This window comes from Toxotes jaculatrix, chromosome 2 (genome assembly GCF_017976425.1).
Source record: "Toxotes jaculatrix isolate fToxJac2 chromosome 2, fToxJac2.pri, whole genome shotgun sequence".
Taxonomy (NCBI): Eukaryota; Metazoa; Chordata; class Actinopteri; family Toxotidae; genus Toxotes; species Toxotes jaculatrix.
The window spans coordinates 18,724,776-18,742,394 of NC_054395.1; the positions used below are offsets into that span (position 1 = coordinate 18,724,776).

The 17,619-nt window shown below is 40.2% G+C and overlaps 2 protein-coding genes across 3 annotated transcripts in view; both read right to left on the reverse strand.

The window, feature by feature from the left end:
* Positions 1 to 125: 125 nt before the first annotated feature.
* LOC121189819 (adenosine receptor A1-like) lies at positions 126 to 1,943 on the reverse strand. Its single transcript, XM_041050288.1, has 3 exons — positions 1,455 to 1,943; positions 869 to 1,332; positions 126 to 729 (listed from the first exon to the last, which is right to left on the reverse strand). The coding sequence occupies exons 1-3, from the start codon at positions 1,790 to 1,792 to the stop codon at positions 518 to 520; spliced, it is 1,014 nt and encodes a 337-aa protein (XP_040906222.1). The 5' UTR covers positions 1,793 to 1,943; the 3' UTR covers positions 126 to 517.
* Positions 1,944 to 2,471: 528 nt separating this feature from the next.
* LOC121189849 (transcription factor Spi-B) overlaps positions 2,472 to 17,619 on the reverse strand; it is a 51,817-nt gene continuing 36,669 nt past the window's right edge. Inside the window, exons 2-8 of one of the 2 annotated variants that reach the window (XM_041050330.1) lie at positions 15,590 to 15,651; positions 5,880 to 6,926; positions 5,655 to 5,689; positions 4,605 to 4,818; positions 4,365 to 4,483; positions 4,000 to 4,156; positions 2,472 to 3,862 (exon numbers count right to left, since the gene is read on the reverse strand). In XM_041050330.1, coding sequence (XP_040906264.1) covers positions 3,555 to 3,862; positions 4,000 to 4,156; positions 4,365 to 4,483; positions 4,605 to 4,818; positions 5,655 to 5,675 — 819 coding nt within the window. In that variant the 5' untranslated portion in view covers positions 5,676 to 5,689; positions 5,880 to 6,926; positions 15,590 to 15,651 and the 3' untranslated portion in view covers positions 2,472 to 3,554. Of the gene's footprint in view, positions 3,866 to 3,999; positions 4,157 to 4,364; positions 4,484 to 4,604; positions 4,819 to 5,654; positions 5,690 to 5,879; positions 6,927 to 15,589; positions 15,652 to 17,619 lie in introns of both variants that reach the window. The other variant, XM_041050322.1, reaches the window with a different exon arrangement.

The following is a 17,619-nucleotide window of genomic DNA, read 5'->3' on the forward strand; positions in this document are numbered from 1 at the left end:
TCTTCAATATCATAAAACAGATCAGGTACATATGTGCTGCAAAGGATTAGTGCTGAATTGATTTATCCTGTCACATGACTTGCTTAAATATATGTACATCTCAATAAAGTTATGCTTGCCTCAAATCAGTTGTCCAAAAATCAGTGAATGAGGTCTTGAAATCTGTCTGTATGTCATATACTGCGTTCTGATGCTTTCTTGGTTTGTGTACAACATCAGCTGTTGAGTTTGTTAGTGTAGAGCACCCTCTACTGGAGACACAGGAGATAGCTTTGACTAGTATGAAGTTTGCAGATCAGGGTTAGGCAACCAAATGCTATGGCGGACTGGAGTATACAGGATTTCATTCAAACCAAACTCTAACTCGGGATTTTACAAATTCAAACAATCACAAGCTGCCTGGATTTTCCTCAGCTGACATGGTGTTCTGTGATAAAGTCTTAAATGGTTGTTGGACATAGTGATGGTCAGATTTTCTTGTGTGAGCGTTCCATGAACTCAAACTTGTGGTCCTTTGTTAGGGTGCGGTCTTCCCTCCTGATGCACACGTCCCTGTGTGATTGGCTTGGCTGCTTATTATTGATCGCTGGACTTGCTTGTCCCCATGGCAACAGTTTAGCCACAGCAGAAATCGTCTCCATATTTGCCTGTAGGCCTGCTGGATCTTTGGGATACGGTAGGCATATACTACAGGGTTGATGGCTGAGTTGGCATGAGACAGGAGAATACCTGGAAAATTGGATTTTTCACTGTCAGATCTGGTAAGTACTGTGACTATGTTAACAAATCTCAAAAGAATATGAAAACACAACAAAAAGCACACAAACTGTAGTCTGTGTAAGGACTAGTAAGGGCTAATGTCACCTGCCTGTATAGAGTGTCCCCTGTGTCACAGCTTGAGGACCGTGAAACAGCAGCAGACAGTTCATCAGGTGCAGAGGAATCCAGCAGCTGGCAAACAAAATGAGAACCAGAGCCAGTGAGCAGGCCAGCCTCTTCTCCCTTAGCAGAGAGGCTTGGGCTTGGGGACAGCTCTCGTTTAGACGACCCTGAAGGCTCCAGAAGATTCGAATGTAGAGGAGCATCATGACCAGCAGGGGCGCCATGACACATCCCAGGAAGTTGAAGTAGACCATGAAAGGGAGGGAAATAACAGAGAGGAAGGTGCATGGTGTAGAGATGAAGGAAGAGGAAGATGTATTGGTGGAATCAGATGTTAGAGAGGAGTAGTTGTGCCAGCCAAACAGAGGGGTGAACCCCAGCAGACAGGAAAGTATCCAGCACACAGACACAGCCAACCATGTGCGCCTCTGTGTAGCCAGGGCTTTGTATCTGAGAATAAAACAGAAAAAAGCGATGAAAGAGAGAGGATTATATAGATAAATGAAAAATCAAGCATGGTATCCATGTAACTTTTATACTTGTATACCAGTGTTTGAGAGTGCATACCTCACCTGAGTGGTATGTGTAACCTCAGGTATCGGTCCACGGCAATAGCTAGCAGTGACAGCACAGAGGCCTGCGTCAGCACGAGCACAACACAGCTGAGAAGCAGGCATATATCAGGGGTCAGACTCACCCAGCCATCCAATACTACAGCCAGGGGCACAGCAGCTACACCCACTAGGAAGTCAGCCACTGCCAAGGAAACAAGGAAGCAGAAGGTTGGCTCCCGAAGGGAATCCCGGATACCAACACAAACTGCACACACCACCAACACATTGCCAAGGCAACAGGCCACACCAATCAGCACTTCGAGTGCTGTGTAAACCACCCAGCTCCATTCAGCCATTGCTGAAGATGGAGAGCAGGGAAGACAGAGAAGCAGTGAAGTCTGTTTGAGCAGGTTTCCTTGAAGGCTGTGGACAGGTGCAACGAACTCCACAGCAGACTGAAATCCAACATAATCCAGAGTGTTTGTTGTTCAGATAATATATTGCTACTTTCAGCTCTTGGCTTCAAATGGCCAAAAAAAGCACAGAGGAGATGCTTTTTATATGCGAACATGCATGCGCATCTGTGCGCACACACAACAACGGGTGTGCACTCCTCAGAGACACCATCTGTATTTCATCAGTGAGTGAAAAACTTTTTCTCACTCTAAGAAATGTGGCTCAGTAGCCTTAGAGGAGAGAACTTCTAAATGAGCCATGTCACATTTTTCACACAGCAGGTGTGTTCGGTATTGGCAGTGGTGAGAGACTTACTGAGATAGATAAAAATTGGAAAAAGCTAAAGTAGCAATACCACAATGTAAAAGCACTGAATAATAAGTATAACACAAAGTATAGATATATTATCAGAAAAATAACTGTAGCAAATGAATCAAAAGTAAAACTGAATTATTAATTGAATTATTGTTATTGATGGATGTTATTGATGCATTAATGTATAAACAGCATTATATAGCTGTAATTGTTTCAGCTAACTTAAAGTACTTTATTTACTGGTCAGTAGTTTGATCTATAAGCTGTCATTGCCAAAATCTTAATCTTCAGGGTAACTAGTTTCTACAGCAGTTGAAAAACGAAATGCATGATACAGAAACACTAAACTATGAGTAAAGTGCAACTACATCGGAATTGTATCTAAGCTTAGTACTCGAGTAAACGTACATAGTTACATTCCACTACTCATTACTGCAAATATACAAGGACAAGTTAGAGACAGTTAACTGAATAAAACTTCGGCGTTGAATTATGTCCTGCATAGTCAGGAATGACAGTCCATTGCCCCTGCGTCATTTGGTTGTAAGCACATATGTGTATGACCCCATCATTTGACTATGAAAATTACATTGATTTACTTTGGCAATTTCACAAAAGAAAGTAAAACTCAGCATCTCGTGTGTTCAGTTTGTGTTCTCGTGTGTGAGGGGACTTTTTAGATGTTACTGATTAACAGGTCTGTGTTTAGTGGCGGTTTTTCAGTGCATGCTTACTTTGCATACAATTTTGGCTATGGGTGTGTGTGTGTGTGTGCTTGTGTGTGTGCTTGCTTCAGTTTATAAGCACATCTGTATTTGCTCAGCTGATATGCACTACACAGTATGTATTTGTATCATATAGGTAGACAGACGGGTAGATAAATAGATAGACATACAGACAGCCAGACAGATGAACAAGAGGTTAAAATGTATCAGATATTCTGAAAATATTTTCAGATTTATTTTACCTAAAAGACACACACATCATGTTTACACAACCTAATTTTGTGAAGAAGTTTCTAAAATGAGAAAATCCACAACTTTTATTTTAAGAAAGTAAGATTTAAGTTCTACTTATAAAGTAGATATAATGTAACAACCTTTTAGATTTACTTAATTTTTAATGCCAGCTGACTTTTCACATCACCATTTTCTAAAGCTTGCATTCTCCTGTCAATATCATCATTTCTGGTTCGCCCCTCATAGTAAATCCAATATGGTTCTGTATCTATACAAACGCTCTGACCGACCGTGTTCCATCTTCATGTTTTTCAAATACTCAGTATTCAGTTGTTTCTGCATGACATAGAATTAAAATCAGCAGAAAGGACACTCTTCATCATGCTTCCTACACTGTATTAGAGTCTCCTTGTAGGCCTCTCAGTGTCTTCTCGTCAAATCGATACGTGAGCTTCCTCTTCACCTTCTGAATCTCGCCGGTGCGGGAGTAGTTCCTCAGCGCCCGTGCCATCTTCTGGTAGGTCATGGTCTTGCGATTCCCCTTTCGTCGGCCCCACAGCTGCGCCAGGCGCTCCTTGTTTTGGGAGGAGAACTGAAAGGTGCCAGAGGAGGACTGGACCCACCAGATGCAACTTCGCATCGATGGCGTCTGGAGCATCTCGAACAGGAACTGGAACAACCGTTCCTTCCTCTTTCCTGCTGAGGAGGAAGGGGATGTAAATACAAACATGAGGTCACAATGATTCATGGATGTGCGTATGTGTGTGAAGATGCATTTTTTCCCCCAGCTGTGACTAAACAACGAGTAGTGTTATATATGCATGTGTTTATACCTGACAATGGGGCCAGAGGCAGGGAGTCTCTGTCCTTCCTGCCTCCCCTGTCAGAAGATGGTGATGGTGAATCTTGGTATTCCTGATACTGGGAGCTACTGGATTGGGAGTCTGAGTCAATGTATGCAGGTGCCTCATAGGCATACGTAATGTGGTCCTGAAGCAAACACATATAAAACCTATCAGTAATTCATAGGTGTAACCATATCCATAAATCATGATTAAAACCAATCACATTTCATGTGTTAGTCTAAATTCAGTCTCAAAATGCCAAAATATGATGCACACGGTGATGTTGTAGTGTTCAGCTATGAAAGAGGTAATTAAGCTTTATTTTACATAGAGATTGAGGTCCTTGAACTCACCCACTGGTTGTCATGGGGACTAGGCCAGACTGGAGGTGGGGCTTGTTCCTCGTATTCCTCATTTGGAGTGTGAGAGCCACAGTGCCACTCATATGCATGCTGACCTGACCAGCTATTCTCTGTGGAGAAACAGGCAAAAGATGCAGTGAGACAAAAGATGCAAATAAATAATAAATAATAAAGCACCTTCATTGTTGGCATCATCTTTTTAATCATCATTGCCGCCATCACCACACTAACCTATGATCCTGGTTCCCTGGTGGGAGTGCGTGTGCGTTTGTTGCCCCATGGTGCCGGGAGGTGATGCAGGTGTGTGTGCAGGCTGGACCTCCAGCGAATGCTCCTGCAGGTACTCCTCGATGACCTCCAGGTCCACCTCAGGGCAGGAGGAGGGAGCTGCTCCGCTCCAGGCCCCCCGACCTCCACTCAGCCTGATCTCAGTCACATAGGCCATCTGACAGAAACAAAGAAGGGCAACAAGCGTCAGAAACAATACACACACTAGGGTTTTGACTTTGGCTTGTTTGTTGTGCGATGCTGGCAGCCAGGAACATTTTGTGTGATGGGTGGCATTTATCTCATGCCAGTCATAGCCTAAGGTGTTGTTATTATCTTCACACCCACTGTTTTTTTTTTTAGGAAAACCCACTGTTGTATTGTTGTGGTGCACTATTTGCTCAACACTCATGTACAGTGAATAAGTTTGCTCAGAGATCTGAAGACCAGGGTTGCGCTCATTCATCAATTTTAAATGAGCTTTGACTTCTCTATGAATGATCCATTATCTACATGATGTTAAAGATCACAAATCATTCTTGTGATATGATTAGTAATTTTTTTTCTCATCTAGTATAGTTCTGTCAACAACACTCATTAATGACAGTGAGCTGTGTGAAATTTACCCTGATCCTAGCTGTGTGTTGTAGTGTTTGTGTTTTGGAAATGAGCCAAGCTACAACACCTTGACCATGTGTCTTTTAGTTTGACTGGCAAATTATATGCAAGTGTTTGTTCCCTCACTAGCACAAGTAACATTCAGGTGACAACGCTGTGTGGTTTAGCTGCTATTCTTACAAATAACCTTTTACCCTTTGCCAATATGCATCTGTTACAGTTAACAATTTCATATTTTTAGAGCAGACTATTTCTGAAATACACATAAAATATAAACAGCTTTCTTCATCTGTCATTGGCTAACTTGAAAAAAACAAACTCAAACTCAAATGACGCTCCCCCTACTAAAAACCTAATAAAAATCAACTTACAAATATCATGAAATATCAGACTCACCGTCTCCATTTCTGCCAACATACTTAAAGGACAATCTGTAAAGAGAAAACACCCTCATGAGACAGCAGAATCAATCAAAATCAAAATTCACAATATGAACAGAGAAGTGAAAGAAGCTGTCACACATACTTCTCTAACTTAACAGACACTGATAGGCAGTCATATGACAGCAACAAACAAAGTTAGAGCATGAAGAAATTAGTCCACTGAAGAGGGTAGCTGTACCTTGTTGAGTCAGAGGTGTACTCCTGTGTCTGGTGCAGTGAAGTAGTATCCTCGGGCAGTAGAGGGTGGAGACATGAGAATGTGCTCACCTGTATGATGCTCCACCTTGATGTCACCTCTCTTATATAGTCTTTGAACACTTTTGGCCAAGCCCCTTTCACACTAACGTATTGTAAGGTGGGAGTGGTTTACAAAGGGTAAAGGGTGATTCTGGCTATTGTTTCTTAATGTAATATTTTATACATTTATACATTTTATTTTATTTGAGTCGAGTATTTGAGTTGAGTTTATTTCATGGAATCAAAACCTGTGGTGTATCTGTGGTTTCTTATCATTTCATTTGTCACAGTGGAGATACAGAACTAAAGAAGATAATCATTTTACTTGGTGTTTTTGGCTTTACAATGCTGTTGGAATCAAACTTGACACACTGTTACAGACAGACAAATAGTTTAGTTATAATTGAATATAGGGAGTGGTGAGGATGGGATGAAGAGGAAAGGCATGTGGAGGATGTTAGAGAAATGTATTCCTATGTATATGGTCTAAATAAATACGGAGTAATATCTAAAATGTATATCGAAAAACTGGAGACACCATGTACCCCAGAAGGTGAAAGAACTAATCCTGGACTATAATAGCAAGCTCAGCTTCAGGGTCTCCTCTGGCCTGCTGACATTTGACTGGTATCAAGGGGCGCCCCATCTTGGTGACCCTCTTTGGGTTGTGTTGATGATCATGCTGGAAATCAGCAGAAACAGCGCCAGGGCCATCTCAGCAAGTCTGTATTAAGGCAACCATCCATCAGAGCCTTCATGGACAACTTCACAGTGACAACAACATCAGTAACAGGAGCCAAGTGCAGGGATCACTGTGAGGAAAGGGAGGAAGTGGAGGGCAGCCCTGGCAGTCCAACAGGAAGAAGCCCGGGCTGAAGCACAAGGCTCTTCTTGGGAAGGTTGGACTTGGAAGCTCGGTGTCAACCCAGTATGACACTGCCAGCATGAAGGAGAGGCGGAAGCCGGTGCCAGGAGAAGGCACGTGCTTCTGTGAAGGAAGAGCAAGCTGAATGAAGTGGGAACAGGGGATGGTGTGGAAGCAGGACATATGGAAGTGGAACCTCTGGAGACACTTAATAATATAATATATATAAACAGATATCAGGACATTTAGTAATATAACTTCTCCCATTAAGATATATTTTATACAATTACAGCTGAGTTACATTTTAATGTCTTTCATGATCTGTTAACATACCAGCACCTAGTTACGAATGCTTCACAGGAGGCATTAAAGCTGTTGACAGCTACATCAGTAAACACTTACATCTGCTAACAACTACACTACAGTCTGTTATAACCATTTTTAACTGTATATACAGTGCTTTTAGATGCTACATAGGGGGGTTAAATTAAAATGTGAGCCCTAAGCCCCCTCCATCAGTTAGTGATAACATTTGGCTTTACTGGTGTTATCGTAGGCATATGCATCATCAGCTACTCTTGGCGTGCTATGGACATGTACTCATCTGAGTCCTGTGTTGAGGAGAATGGCTCACTAAGGCTCACACTGTATACCCACCCAGTGGTCAATTCTTTGAACATAATTGTGGCTGTGATATACAATATGTTTCAGTAAACTGTGTAAATACGTGGGGGGGCGGTTACATAAAAATTGAATTGTTGTTCACTGTGATTAAGCAAACATTCACAGGTATTGCATCACACTCCAGGGAAGGAAGGCATGATGTCATTCATAGTTCACTTTCGATACATGCTGCTTGGTTTCTTGTGAGTGAGCATGTTCCTTTTTGTTGATGCTGCGTCTGGTATTACGTACATTCCAGTACACAACTGGCAGTGCAACAAGTGTTTCTGCAGGGTGTGTGTAGCTGAGTGATTTCCCCAAATCTTTCTAGGTCTGAGAGACACAGACTCTAATAGTGAAGCAGCAGGGATATTGTAGTGTTATACATCAAACTTGTCAACCTTACTGACTCAACGAGCATGCTGTATAAACAGAGGTGGTAGAGGACATCCAACGTATGAGTGAGGTTTGGAGTTAAATGAAGCACTAAACCAATTCAGGTACTTCTACAATGGCCCTCAGTGCTCATATTAAAGGTGATTATTCAATCAATGAACTAGAATTACAGCCTTGAATCAAAACTTTGTCAGTGGCTGAATTTACTTTCTATTCAACCATGATGTTTATTTAAGATCTTCAGTTGAAAGTACATATTGTAAAAACCGATGGCTGGAACTGTCCTTTTCCTGTACATTGGACAGTTCTGTGTAAGGTTACTCAGTTTAACCTATTTTCATGCGAGTTTCTTCAAACAGTTCAAAGACATGTCAGTCAGGTCAACTGCAAGGAGCTTTGTGTGAATGTGTTAAGCCTGCCATGGGCTGGTGACCTGTCTCAAGCATTTCCCTGCGGTGCATGCTGGGATGAAACATTGATTGATTTAATTTAACCTTAAGAAATAAAACAAAACAGATATGAATACTAGAAAAAATACCTTTGATACAGGTATTTATAGTCTGATAAGCAGTGTCAAAATAAGCCCAATTGTAGTGCAAGTGGCCTGTGACCTCCTTGGAAATGGATGATATATAATGCGTATATAATTGGAGAGGCTGTGGGTATTTACAACCTACATTTTATTCCTGGGCTATCATCTCAACAAGATAAAAACTCGAATTATGCTTACAGGAATGACATTACTAACTTTAAAAACTGTCAAAGTTTAGAGTGGCAATCTACCACTCTGAAATATTACTGCAGGCCCCCACACAGTAAACCTGTCAAAGTATACAAGGAAATAATGAATGTCATGGAAGGTCAATATATCAAAGTGTATCAGCAATTACTTTGTTGGTTTACAGACTTTAGGAAAAAATAAAATGAAATAAAATAAAATAAAATAAAATAAAATAAAATAAAATAAAATAAAATATATATATATATGTATGTTTTTTGTACTATGCATTTCTTTCTTTCTGGTTCTGGACTGTACCTTTAAAAATGTGTCCAATCCTACACACTTATGAGTGAAACTCAGAAAATTTACTGAAACAGCACAGCAGCTGAGCCAATAGTGCGAGTGATTTTCCCCCAGTGTGACAGGCTGACCATCTGTCTCTCTCTCTCTCTCTCTCTCTCTCTCTCTCTCTCTGGTTGCACAAACTGCCATGCCATGTGAAAGATTACTGCTTTTCTTTAAGCACATTGTACAGTTTTGTTTATCTTGTTCATGTTTGCTCATGTGCAGGTCCAAACCATGAGAGCCTACTGCATCCAAATATTTAGATTCTGGTTTGATTGATAAATCTGATCACAAACTCACTGATTCGCACTAGATGTTTGTTTATGTGACTTTACACTAGGCTGTGGAGTCATTAGAACTCAGCGAAACCTGTTGAGCAAGGTGAAAAAATGATTTCCGTGAAGCATCAGGAGTGTTTACCGTACTTGATGCACATGATGTCATACACCCTTTTTAACCCTCATGATCCTAAAATGTATGTGTAAATCAGATGAAAGCAAATCCATCAGTCACAAATTAAACCAAGGAGTGGGCCATAATCTTATGAAGTGTATGAGGCAAGGCTGTGGTGAGACATCAGTTATTGCGCCTAATATTTGCTTACACTATGAAAGTTAAAAATATAGTGTCCATTAAGGCAGATATTGCCATCCTCCACCCCCTCCACAACAGGTATCATAAATCTCTTTTATTAGTTTTTGCTGTCAGGACTCAGCCTCTACATTTTTTTTGTTTTGTTTTGTTTTGTTTTGTGAATCTGACATCTTGCCAATTGCATAGGCATAATTTCCTTGCACAAACATGCACATGTACACATATAGTAATAGCAAAATCAGTAGCATATTTTACATCACCTGTCAAAAGATTTATTATTGTGAATTTCTTATGTCTTTGTCTTAACAATAACATAGCTAAATAATACCAATAGTAATACCACTACAAGTCCTAATTCTGATCCACTACCATATATTCATACCCATATGGTACCAATAGAAATACAAGTGCCAATTCAAACACTAATATCAATACCCATACAGATGCCAATACCAATACAATCACAACCACAATAGCAGTAGACAAAGTACAGTAAGTAGCAATATAAGGTCTAGCAGGATCTACTACAGTACAATAATTAAATATGGAAATCTGAATAAACCCTGACTGGTCCTTCACGTCTCGATCATTGTAGTGTGCATGTGAGAAGACTGTGAAGTCTTTCTAATGCCTTTGGTTGATTATTGACACTGACTGTGTGATTTAAGGCACAGTTTGTCATCTTTGGATCTGAAAAAAAGAGTTTTAGTTTTCTTGCTGAGAGTTAGAGGAGAAGATTGATACCACTCTCATGTCTGTCTGTTAGTTGTATATGTTGTTAATGTATATGTTAGTTAGTTCTGTAAGGCTACAGCCAGCAGTCAGTTAGCTTAGTTCAGCACAAACACAGCTAGCCTTGCACTATCCAAAGATATCAAAAATCCACCAACCAGCACCTCCAGCTTTGTAAATAATGCATTATGTCTTGTTTGTTTGTTTAATTCTTAGCAGGGAGACTCAGGTTTTGCTTAGATAGGCCAACTGGCTGCTCATGGAGGCTTCAAATTCACTCCACAGATACAGTATGAAGGTATGAATCTTCTTATCTGACTCTTGGTAAAAAAGTGAATCAGCATATTACACAAGGTGTTGAACTATATCATTAAGGACAGGGCAAAAATCTGGGAGGGAATCTCATCTCTATCCATAACAAAAAACAGAGGTAATAAAAACGTTGGCAGCAGGGGTTGTGGAAGCTAGACTTTACCAGTAGGCTAAGAGAGTTTACATGAGCTGCCCAGAGCCCATCCCCAGTAGTAGTAGTGGCAGGGGTAGTGGCAATACAGTAGTAGTAGTAGTGATAGTAATTACAGCAGCACGTATGTTTAGAGGTAGTGGTGCCAGTAGTGGAAAAAGATGTTGACGTATAGTAACAGTAGAAGTTGAAGGCGCTATAGTCAAAGTTCTTAGTTGTCAAAACATAAAGACAGTCAGGAGCTTTATAAAAGGACTTGATAAACATGTTTGGAAAAACCCTCAGCGTTCACTAAAACAGGTGACGGTTAGGATTCCTATAACTCCACTTGCACCTGGAGGATTCAGACAGGGTGATAAGGCCAGAGAGACATTGGACCCTTGCAGTAAGAAACACAGAGTGGCAGGTGAAACCTGAGAACTGTCACTTTACCATGGCATGTAGGTATTACACTTATCTGATTTGTGATTTTGGAACTGCCTTAAAAAGGTTGTTAATTCTCCTTTATAAGAATAAGAGGGGAAGTCTGAGCTAAAAATAAGAGTTCGCTTCTAAAAATAAACTAAAGGTAGTAAAGGGATTCACAGAGGGGAGGGTGAGATTTAGAGTTTGATTTTAAAAAAACCTGTGGCAATAAGCGACAAACAAATGCCTAAGATATTAGATCACGCTGTTTCTTCAACACATGAAACATTGCTATTATGACTGGCGCAGCTAGTGCATAAATATACTACATTATTTCCCTATATTAACCTCTTTAGAGACAATCTACAGGCACTGTCACTTTGTTGCTATTACTGTTCATTTTAACTGCATTTGAATAATTTTATTGTTGCTGAGCATGCCTAACAGTGTATATGTGTGTCTGTGTGTGAGAGAGAGAGTGAGAGATTTGATCAGCTGTCTACATGTGGTACGTCTGAGTCACCTGTGATGTTTAACGGTCACAGGACAGCAGGTGAATTGAAAAACTGACATGTAACTACACAACACACACGTACAAACATTGCTGACCATTAGTGTGTGAAGTGTTGCAGCACTTAAGAAAGGGTTTTTATTTGACTTATCAACATGGCCATCAGTTGCTGATGAGTAAGGTGAGGTGTGTGTGTTTGTGTATGTGTGTGTCCAGGTGTAGTGGGTTTACAGTTATAGCCAAACCCTCTAGATTAGTGAACATACGCAAATCACCAGTACACATTCAGGTTACTGGGAAATCCCCAACACCTAGAAAAAAAAAAACGGTGTGTGTGTGTGTATGTGTGTGTGTGTGTGTGTGTGCGTGTGTTTGTGTGTGTGTGTGTGTGTGTGTGTGTGTGTGTGTGTGTGTGTGTGTGTGTGTGTGTGTGTTGGGGTGTGTGTCAAGTGATAAGTCACAATCCCCCCTTGAGGGAACACCAACATGTACTATATTGAGTGGAACTGCACTTAATGTATGTATTTATGTGGGACTGGTGCTAAACCTGATGATCTGAAAGATAAGCAGCAGTTTAAAAAAAATTTAAAAATCTGTTTCATGTTCACACCCATGGGCAGGGCCCTAGAAGAGGCCAGGTGAGTCAGATGCAGATGAACAATCTGGCAGGTGAGGAGGCAGTTGGACATGCTATGGTGCTGGCATATGTACTGTGTATCGGAGACACAAGCAAGTATGCAAAACCTGAGGTTGACCCCCAACATCACCACCTCCACCGCCTCTATATCACTCTCACACACTTTTGTCTCTCTTTCTTTATCTGCCTTTTCACTGTCTATGCATTTCCACTGCAAAAATATTACTTACGTATTTACTTATTTAAAGTTGTAATTTTCAATTTTTTTTAATGAGTTTGCAAGTTGCAATTTATTTATTTATATTTTTTAAAGTGCTGTACTTTCTACAGCTTTATTATTTTTCAAGATTTTTATCTTAATTTAACTACTGTTAACCTTACAGCAGGCACATAAATGCATGTCATTTACAAATGGTCACTAGCAGTGCAGTGGCTAAGTGGTCCTGGCTCATGAGGACAATATACATCACTCAAATGGGAATGCTGGAGATAAGGAATGGGATTGGGAACTTGTGGGACTTTGCATTCCCACGGAATACTGTTTGTGTCCTCCAGTAGGTAGTCCTGCAATCTATGGTCTCAATAAACACTCATAAACCACACAGACACAGACACGCACACAAACCCAGAGACCTTATCGGAATAACACATAAACTCGAGTGCGAAGACTGTACATAAATCATCTGTTTTCACAGTGAGATAAGCACAGACAAAGAGAACCGGAGCGAGAGAGTGAAATTTTATCTGCGCTTTTAGGATAAAACATCTCCAAGAGATTTTCCATCTTACTTCCAAAGAACACAATAAAGGGCCTGAGCCTGATGAGCTATTTTGAAACCAGTCCCTGTTGCCTGGAGGAAAGCCCACACACACCACACTAAGCGAAGCCATGCATATTTCTCTGCACAACTTGACCAGATCACGGTGTATCCTCCTGCTGGAGGCCCACACCTCCACTTCACAGCTGTTGTCACGAAGGGAGGGTAGATGAAAACAATAGCTGTCTTCTGTATCAACCTCCCACATCTGAACTCACTGCCTCATTAGCAACAAACTCACACGTAACATCTGTTTGTTGTCCTGCTTTACATGGTTTATGAATCTTTCAGAAGGTGATAGTGCTTCAACTATGATGTGAAAATTACAAAACAAAATGTTTTGTTGTCCTCTGCCCTCTCCTGTTGTAAATTATACTGATAGTGTAACATTAAAAAAAAAATTCTACTGTGTGAAGTCACAGACACGAGCAAATCTTGTCCCACACAATCAGTCAGTTCCCAACTGAAAAATGCCTTAGTATTATGTTTGTAATTTTTTCTATTGTAACTCATGCACAGCCTTGATAGAGAAACTTGCATAGAACAAAAAACAAAAATTGTTGTGCAATTACACGACATAGAATTTGACTGATTTTGAGTAGCTGCTAGCAGCTCTGTGAGGCTGCACTGAGGCACAACGGTACTTTGAGCTATATACTAATGTCAGGATGCTAATACTCTCAGAGTGACAATGCTAACATGCAGATGTTTAGCAGGTATTTGCCAAGTTTACTGTTTTATTTTAGCTAGAATGCTACACAGATGACTGCACAAAATTTCATGGCAGTCCTTCCAGTAGCTGTTAAAATATTTCACTCTGGGCCAAAGTGATAGAACAACTCATATTATCATCCCTAGAGCCATGCTGCTAACAAATATTAGCAGATAAAAAACACATTTTATGCAAAAAGCATCAATTCAAACTCATCCCACAATAACCATTTTCTCACTATTGTTCTCTTTCAAGAGGTCAACTCCTGAATATACACCTCAGAATATAAGATGTTTACTCTTTGGACTTGGGGGGGATATTGTGTCTTTCAAATGAAGTCTTAATTTGCAATTGCAAGCCAAGTAGAATTGCAATTCCTTCTTGCTTTTGTCAAACTGTGTCTTAAGTCCTCACATTTACATCTTAGGTCTGACACAAGTTCACATCTTTGCTGTAGGGGGCTGCAACTGAAGAAAACATAAAACACAAATTACATCTTGGGAAACAGTTGTTAGAAAGGGAAGGAAAAATTCCAAAAGGGACATACCACAACAACGCTCTCAACAGTTTTACTTGATAGATGTTGAATCCATGGAAACTACATCCAGTTGGGGTTTTTTTGTGCTGTGATTTTTGCACATTTAGGAGTGTCCAGTGGAGCCAGGATACCTGTGCCTGACTGCTCTAGAGACAGCTTGTGATATTATGGTAGGGTAAAAGCTTCCTCTTTCCACAGAAGAGCACGTCACTGTCTGAGTGAATATCGGGTATTTATCACTTCTCCTTTGCTGAGATTTTCAAAGGTCAGAGTGTGGTCAGCAGAATGAATGACAGAGCCGTTTGTGTTCATGAGAATGAGAGTTCTTGTGGTTTGAGTTTTTGTGCCTAAACTGCAGTAGCTGAGTTATAGTGCCAAAACCATAAGAGTAACTATAGCGCTTATAAAACATTTCTTAACCCCTCTTAGACTTTATCATGCATTATTGTTTTACAAAGCTGAATCACAGTGGTTCTGGTGATTTCTGATTATTAATTAGGACTAAAAACTCCTTAAAAACTCCTTTTTTTTTTTTTTTTTTTTTTACCAAACGATGCCCTTTTAAAGCACGTGCACTTACTGCAAAGTATGCTTGAAATTTGAATGTCAAAGTTTCACAAAGCCTGATTGGACAGTCTGGAACTGAAAGGGATTCCCCATCTGCACAACCAGCAATAAACTTCTGTATATGATGCCAATAAATACAATTTGTTATTTTTCAGAAAGACCCAGATCACACTGCACACTAAAATGCCACCTCAGCAGAAAGGGACAATTGTCCGAAGTAAGGGAAGGAGAATTCTCACCAAAGGAAAATCACAGATGTAATGGACCCTGAAGGAAGGAAAACAAGAGAGAAAGGACATTCCTTGTGAAGAGGGTGTAGGTTTACTTGTTTTTCAAACATACTGTGTTTGGCATTTCTGCACTGCAGTGTTTGGTTACACATCTGCAAGATGATACACAATAAGATAAGCTCTGATGCTGAAGATTGGCCCTTATGATTTATTGGTTCAGGGTCAATAAAAACCTCTGATTGGCTGCAAATTGGGTCAGTAATCCAACAGTAATGTGCACTTAACACTAGACCTTGTATGTCTGAGAGGAAGGAAACTATTTGTAGTTCCCAGTTCACTGTTTAGAGTTCACTGTTATAAAATTTTTTACTTGTGCATTTCATTCAAGGTCCATATTGAAATCAGTTGAAATAACAGACTGTATATGGTTGAAACTAGTGATTGCACTCTATACCTGTGACATTTGCAGTCAGCCAGTCACTGCAGATGACGGTGGGTCTTTTTCCACAGCTGACACTGTCAAAGAAGGAAAAGCACAAGTATTACTAATAACATCAAGGACGGCTCTGTTCCATTTGAGTGTCCCAGTAAGTCATGACAGTGTGACAGTGAGTCAGCATGTACAACACCAGGACCGGAAAACAGAACAGCTAAATGGAATTTAGTCATCATTGATTTCATTATTAACACTTGTGCTTTCCTTACTCTGACAAGTCAAAATGGCATGCATGAAAAAGGCCTATTGTTTTTTTTTTTTCCAAATGTCTCTTATCATCTTTTGAAGGTGAAGTTTTAATGAACCAACACAGATAACTTTAATCATTTTTGGTCAATGTGACCTCTTCTCAGACAGCACTTAATTGGTGCCTCCATGACTTTGCTGTTGTTGTGCTGTGTGGAACAAATTACACCTGTATCATTCTAATTAAATACAAGTGGAGTTTTGGAGCCACATGAGTCACAGCATAGCTCCATCCATCCTGAAAACACCTGTGTGGGTGAGTTTAAGTCACTCAGGATAAGACTGTCTATCATTAATGTTAATTATGTATTACGGTTAATGACAACATAACCTTCTTCACGAAATAAGCCCTAGATCTATAACAAAATTATTTATAGGCTCACAGCTTTCGATTGTTGAGATTTTCATACTTACTTCATAGTCAGTTTTTTTTTTCATTTTCAATTAACAAACTGCTGGAAAAGAAATGTGTATACTTGAGAATACTTTTACTTGGTTGAATATACATTCCAGGTTTTCACTAAATTCATACGACTCATAAAGTCCCACCAGATGGGCACAAATAAAACATTTGAGATTGCAGACACTTTATCTCATGGGACTTCAAAGAGCTCTATCAGTGTCCAATGTGACAGCGTTACCTGTGAATTCAACAGCGCATTTACTGGCAAACATTCATGAAGATTAATAATTGTGGCTCATGTCAAAGTCTTGAACATCATGGGAGTTTTAACAGTTCAGTGTATTAGCATCTTGCAGTGAGACAAGAGGGTTGTCGCCATCAGCTGGTTGTTTCGTTTCTGACCTGCTGCACTGATGCTGTTCTGTCTTTTGGCTGAAGATGGCGCCATTTCATCACCTAATTCTAAATTCAACTCCCATAAAGAGAAGATCACACAACAAGTAATGGTATGATTTAATAAGATTATTGTAATCATGCTCTCTGTGATGATAAGTTTCATGCTTCCCAGGTGCCTAATTTTTGCTTTAATAGCTGTAATTCTTCAGCTGCTGCTATGTACTTTTCAGATGATTGGAATTCTCTGAGGCTGGTGTGAAACCCACAATAATAAGGCTCCTCTCTTCATCTCTCACTACATTGTGTTGAGTCTCCTGCCAGTCCTATCTAGGTTCTGCATGGATGAGACTCTATGGAGACAGTCCAATACTTTCAGTCACTGTTAACATTCCACATTGGTCTCCCTCCTCACTGACACGGCTGATACTATCATGCAGAACTGGGACTACAAAGACAGCGCAAACATTCATCACTCACACACATGCATGCACAAGTGCACATGAACACACACGCCCATGAACACACTGCTGCAGAATTCCACACACACACACACACAGAGGCATGATTAAGCAGCCCTTGCCGCAGTGATCACTGCTTTATTTCTAGGTCAATAAACTTTTTTATAGATAGTATGTAGTGTACAGGTGTAACAGTCACTCATACAAACACACACACACCCACACACATTGACAAAAAACTCAAAAACACACACCTCCTGATTGCAGCGCCAGTGGCGTCGCTTAGAATAGCATCAAACAGAGTGGAGCGTCTCTGTCTTTGGCAATGTACAGGTGCAGACCTGTCTGCTTTAGTCAGCCTATTTCACCATATTAACCCTCGTATATCAAACTGTCACTGCAGAGAAAACAAGTAGAGAGGAGATCATAAAACAAGAAAGCTTTGTGCTGCATAAGAACTATCCGGACTTTATTTCTGTGTAAAT